Source organism: Pyxicephalus adspersus, chromosome 6 (assembly GCF_032062135.1).
Source record: "Pyxicephalus adspersus chromosome 6, UCB_Pads_2.0, whole genome shotgun sequence".
NCBI lineage: Eukaryota > Metazoa > Chordata > Amphibia > Anura > Pyxicephalidae > Pyxicephalus > Pyxicephalus adspersus.
The window spans coordinates 598837-605198 of NC_092863.1; the positions used below are offsets into that span (position 1 = coordinate 598837).

The 6362-nt window shown below is 40.3% G+C and overlaps 1 protein-coding gene across 5 annotated transcripts in view; it reads left to right on the forward strand.

Moving 5' to 3' along the window:
• The window catches only part of RGS9 (regulator of G protein signaling 9), a 46342-nt gene that overhangs the window by 27627 nt on the left and 12353 nt on the right, over positions 1 to 6362 (forward strand). For all 5 annotated transcript variants that reach the window (XR_011921233.1, XM_072414073.1, XM_072414072.1 and 2 more), the window contains 5 exons: positions 466 to 542; positions 1450 to 1531; positions 1640 to 1702; positions 5168 to 5197; positions 6055 to 6116. Coding sequence is in view for 4 of the 5 variants with exons in the window: in XM_072414073.1 (XP_072270174.1) it covers positions 466 to 542; positions 1450 to 1531; positions 1640 to 1702; positions 5168 to 5197; positions 6055 to 6116 (314 nt within the window). In the remaining variant the exon portion in view is untranslated. The remainder of the gene's footprint in view (positions 1 to 465; positions 543 to 1449; positions 1532 to 1639; positions 1703 to 5167; positions 5198 to 6054; positions 6117 to 6362) is intronic.

Genomic DNA, 6362 nt, shown 5'->3' on the forward strand with positions numbered 1-6362 from the left:
CTCCTCTCTCTCTCTCTCTTCTGGCTCCGCTCTCTCTCTCTCTCCTGGCTCCGCTCTCTCTCTCTCTCCTGGCTCCGCTCTCTCTCTCTCTCTCCTGGCTCCGCTCTCTCTCTCTCTCTCTCTCTCTCTCTCCTGGCTCCCCCCTCTCTCTCTCTCCTGGCTCCTCCCCTCTCTCTCTCTCTTCTCTCTCTCTTCTGGCTCCTCTCTCTCTCTCTCTCTCTTTTCTGGCTCCTCTCTCTCTCTCTTCTGGCTCCTCTCTCTCTCTTTCCCCTGTGTTAATATTCCATTCTCTGTTTTCCAGTACGCAGGTTCAATACTCTTTCCCCCCACTTGCTCCTTGGTACTCATACTCTGTTCCTGCTTTCACTTGCAGAAGGCAGAATGTTTTTGTCTCCCAGGGTACTTCATTATTTATGCTAATTTTCTTAAGAGCTCATTAGATTTTCCTTCCTCTTTCCGTTCCAGGAAAACTACAGCAATTTGAATAAGAAAATTAACCACAAATGGGACTTCATAATCATGCAAGCAAAAGAGCAGTATAAGTAAGTAATCTGCTTCTGGACAGTAGCGCCTATTTAACCCTTTCCCGTCAGTTTTAGGGCTACTTGGGATAGAAGAAAATTGTCCTGTCCAGTAAATTCTGTCACCTGTATCATTTTTAGGTAATTTCTTTCCCCATAACATTCCATAAAGGTTGTCTTCTGTGAACCGACTTAAGCTGATGGAAATATTACTATATTTGTAATTCATTAATGAGAACTAATAGGAAATATAATGTCTTATAAACCCCTTTATATATTGGAGTAAGGTGATCTATAAGAGGTTATTAAATATAAAAATATTAAATATTAAATATTAAATATTTAAAGGTAAAGGGAAAATATGTTTACTATGCCTAAGCAGTACCCAAGAATATTTAGCCCTGCATCTACTTTGGATGCTTAGTGTAATATTTGGCAATGCCAATGCTGTTCTAATCACTGTTCTCCTTGCTGGAGGATCTAACATGAGCAAGCAAAGCCTTGCCACTACCAAGGTAGCTTATACAATCCAGGACAAGGCTTGAATCAGTGTTGGGGAAAAGGGGAGACTACAGACAATCCTGGTGACAAGTCATTTGCTATCTGTGTACTTTCCATTGTACATATACTGATAGAACACACGCTTACACTGTGCAATAACTGTGTGTGCTGTATTAGGGTGGCCCATTCTCTGTGCAGTGATCTGTAGATGATGTTTCAGGTGGTATGCAGAATATATCCCCACCAACGTGTAATATATACCGACGTGTAATACTAATACGTGGCTATGGATGAGCTCTTCTGAATTATTATGAATGGGGTTTTTGTGGGGATTCCAATATTCTGTTATTCTGCTATTTTTTTGTACATAAAATAGTTCCTAAAGAACACATTTTATAGAATGTATTATGTTTGTGATTTATTTCAGAGCAGGGAAGGAGCGGAAGAAGTCAGACCGGCTGGTATTGGATTGCCAGGAGAAAGCTTACTGGCTGGTTCATCGACCACCAGTGAGTAACCAACCACAGCTGTGGATTTACGTATTTTTATGTATTTTATTTATTTTTTTTTTGACCAGTAATTTAGCAGCGGACATTTACCTCTTTATTTTTTTTCAGCCAGGGATAATGGATGTGTTGGATTATGGTATGGACAGGGCCAGTGATCCCAATGTTGTCAAGGTAAACAGGTGAGACTCTGGAACAAGTGCAAGCCAAAAACCTTGTGCAACCATAATGTGTTCACACCCCAAGCGATGTACAGAGAGCTGAGCTTTTATTACTTGTTAAAAATTGAGAATAATAAGGATTGGCACTTTCTACTGGGCAAAGTCAATTCTCTGTAAAACAAGATGAAAGATCTTAGTAACTTTGGATTTTGGTGGCTATGTTACCCATTCCCAAGCCAATATTAACATTGGTGGTAATCCTTGGTCTTCACTGTGGCCAAGGGATGAAATGATTACAATCAGACAGTCCTCTATTATTCCTAATTGGATTCACGCAATTCTCTGCTTAGGCTTCTCGCCGATTTAAGCGGTCACGCTCGATCTGGGTGACAGACGTGCTCAGATACAGTAAGGAATTGCTGATAAACTTCTCATCAAGGCCCTGGAGTGAGTCGGAAGATGAGAGACTATCGGGGTCTGGTGGGATCGGTTGTTATAGTAACGCCGTGCATGTAATAAGGACAGGGAGGGGGGTCTCCGGAAGACGAGCGTTCCTCTGACTCATCTCCTGTACAGCCAAACCGACAGCGATTTAAGGGGGGGACTATAAGTCGTCGTCATAATTCCTGAGTGTGACATAAAGTAGTGTGCTGCTTTAATATAATTAGGAGGGGCGGTTATTGAAATAGGGACCTAATACATCATCTGGTTGCTGTTGGTTACCACAATTTATATATTGGCTGTCACATTCTAGGAATACTCTATGCAGTAACTCTGCATGTCTCTCTGTCTGCTGGGTCTGATCATTATTTCCGGCAAAAATCGCTTTAACCCAACCGCCTTGCATTACTATCAATGTCGCCCTGATTATCTCCCATCATCCAGACTGACTGCCATGTCAGCGAGAGAAATGAGCGGAGGAACTCTGATTCTCTGGAATGTCACAAAATAACCTCCAGGGATTCATTTTTGAAAAAGTTTTTTTGTATTTTATCAATTTCGTATCTGTTTTTCAATTTTTTTAAAAAATTGAACTTTTTGAGACGGAATAAAAAAAAAATAATGATAGAAAACAGGAAAGTTGTTAGACAAAATGCTCCCTGTCCACCCAGTGTAACCGATTTGGCTACTCCCATGCCACACGTTACCCATTTTTACCGCTCTGCCAGCTCCCCCTTACCACATTGTCAGCATTAGTTTTTACTCTCATTTTGTTCACTGATCTGTCAGACTACCCCTCCCTTTAACTTAATCTGACCATTCTGTCTATTTTCCTAAACTGCCACCATCCAAACACCCCTTCCCCCCCACCCACCACCATTTTATTTTCTTTTATTGTCCCCAAGGACTTTGTAACTCCAGTAGTAGATGATCACACAACGTAGGACTCTCCTATGTCTCCATTCTGCTCTCCATTGTAATCTGTGTTAGGTTTTATACATTTGAAATATTTTACAATCCAGGTTTATTTGTGATAATAGAGAATATCAAGCGGAGCAGCCAGATTGGGGTCACTATGAGCATAGGGGAAATGTGTCAATAGATAACAGAGAAAATAACACTCCTGTAATTTCTACTTCATATTGTAACATTATGGTTTAGACACAGACTGAAATCCACAGTCTTGTACCCTTACTGACCCACTTATACTACATTCCTTCTATTTATTGGCGGCTTTTATGCAGCTTGTACATGCTCCTGATAAAGTATTTAGGATTGAATCAGCTTGTGGGTTGTTGGTCATTACTTCTGTATGCAGCAAACACTTCTTATACCTAAAGTGGACCTGTCATCAGATATACTGTAGTACTGTACCCCATACAGATTTTATAGTAGTGCACCAAACAATGTCTTTAGTTACTCTTCTCAGAGAAAAAAGGTGCCATCTTTGTTCAGGGTGACAGACTACTTCCATGGGTGGGATGCAGGCTCAGTTTTGATGCCAGGATGTAATTCCAGGTACCTGTACAGTTCTGACCGGTGTGGAGGTCGCCCAGCTGCATCCTAGCTGTTAAAATGTTAGTCTGATCCCTAGGAGAGGAGACTGGGGAAATGTTATTGTACTGTACTCTGATAAAAGTTTAGTAAAAGATAGGAATGTCGTATTGATGTATTGTATGATGATGATAGGTCCAGTTTCGGTGTAGTAACACATAGGAGCTTTGTGTTCAGTAATAGTACATGTGATGGGGATTATGCCCTGGCTTGGTATGCTGAGACTTGTAGTCCCCAGCAGACAGAGGTACAAGGCATCTTCTGCAGAAAGTGTTTGTTCCATTTTTCTCATCTGAAGTGTTTTTTATTCCTCTGTATTTTGTTGGCTGATGTTTTCTTCCTCTCTTGTCCTCTCTCTACAGATTCAGCTTTGAACTTTTATCTTCAGGAATCTTGTATTGAGAATGTTGTGGCGGCATAGAGGCAGCGCCTGGGTGTCAGATGATAAGGAGGGTTCTTCAATTCTGCCGCAATTAAAGAACGAGAGAGAGACACGGAGTGCTTGTAATGTTTCTGCCTCCCGCTGCCCGGGCAATCCACGCTCTCATCATTCACTAAATTAGACTTCATGGCTTAACACTTTGCGTCCATGCCTAAAACAGATTTAATTGTGTTCTTCCAGAGAGGCCAAATTCTAAAGCGAGCCTGGCTTCCAGGAAAAGGCAATTATCACAGATATGAAATCTGTCCTTGTGTATCGCTCTCTGCAAAGTTCATCATTGCAAAGCAAATGGCCCTTATTCCAAAAAAATCATGTTGAAGCACAACTCCAACAAAAGCTATTTGTAGGAATGGGGAAATGATTCGGAAGGTGGGAGCTTGCCTAGTCCACCCAAAATCATCCCTGTCAGAAATAGGGTAAAGACTGGAGCTGGCGACAACAGTTAACTTTCATTTTTATCAATACCCCCCCCCCCCCCCCAAAAAAAAATACTGTAAATGTGTTATCTGGAGTTCTTACTGTTGTGTTATTTTACTGCAAAATGAATGGGGTTGTCACTGTAAGGATGAACAGGTAATATGTTATAGGAGACCTCATGGGAGATATGTTACTGACAGACTATATAATGTATGTTCATATTTGATCAAGTTTAGATGCAAAAATCCCCTCCTATGTCACTGTATCTGTCTGTCATTTTCAACCCTTATTTATTGTACAGTGCTACATAATATGTCTGCGCTATATAAATCCTGTTTATTAATAATAAAAGTCATGTAAATGCTGCTAGACTTATTGCCTCTAGAAGAGTATCATTTACCACACAAATGGCGCACACCGCTTCCAAACAGTAGAAGCTACATGTACTCTTTCCTATGGGTCTATCCTAAACCATAGGGAGCCATTATTTCCCATCTGTGAACTGATCAATCCCTATCCCCCATGTACTTCTGGCCTGATAAAGTTTATTGAATAGCGCTGTCTATATATATCTATAAATCTTTCTCCCCTACTGATGTCTTCTTCTTTCTTTTCATCTTACAGAAGAAGACGGTGGATTTCTACAGGCGAGAAGTAAGTATTTGTTCCTGGAAAGACTCCTCTCACTAACACAGCCTGGAAACAGATGTGATTTACACCTTGCTGGAGTGAAAACAATATTCATTCCTCTCTATATATATCTGCAGCTCTAAGATATGGTGGGCGGACTGGCACACAATCTTATACATCATTAACTCTTCACACCCCAGCCTGCATGCTCTTGAAATGCTGAGACCTATTAGGGAGGTTTTAGTGAATTCACACTCACAGATATTATTTATAGCACTTGTCATTTTTTAGTACCTGTCTCAGTTTTTGCTGTTTTTTGTTGTGTATTGCTGGAGTAATATTTTCAGCTTAGGTTGGAAACAAAAATGGGTTATGTATTGTTTATGCAAAAAAACTATCAAGTCTTTAAGAACTGACCATAACCCAGTGACTAGGAATAGCTGCTTACATATATAGGGTGCAAAATGGATAAAGAAGTCATAGTTTTATCACTCGCCAATACTGTCTAAATTTTGGGTTTTCTTGATAAAACAAGTGAAATGTTTGTGAAGGGTTTTTTTTTCAAATATGGTGAATCCAGAGCTGGAAAATAATCTTTTTTCCTTGTAAAGTTTTGTTGTGTGGGAACAGCGAGAGCTGCAGATAAACAAAATTTTATTTGGTGATAAATCTGGTTCTAATCTCCTGTGATTGGTGAGAAGTGTCATTGCTGATATGTTGGGAGTTGTGTAATTTTAGTCTCCTTGGAAGGGAACGCTATGTACAGATATAGATGCAAAACTAAATTATCGTCCATTGGGTCAGTTCTCAGCATTGCAGAGGAGCTGCAAAGTTATCGCTCATATATCTCTCATGTGCCATTTCTCTCCTCTCTTCTGCAGATTATGTACTATCAGCAGTCTCTGATGAGATCAACGGTGAAATCTTCAGTGTCTCTCAATGGGTAAGAAATGATTTCCCGTATAACTGCCTTGTAGAGTTACTTTAGTGTGTCACTTGTCATCCATTAATACATAGTGTCATTTATCATCCTCCAATACTCCTCCATACATGTTGTCACTTGTCATCATCCTAAACATAACGTAACTTATCTCTTCCTCCCTAAATCTCCCCTGCACTCTCTAATACTCCATACGGTGTTGTCTCTTTATCCTTCCTATGTCTCTCCTGTCCTCTAATACTCCATACG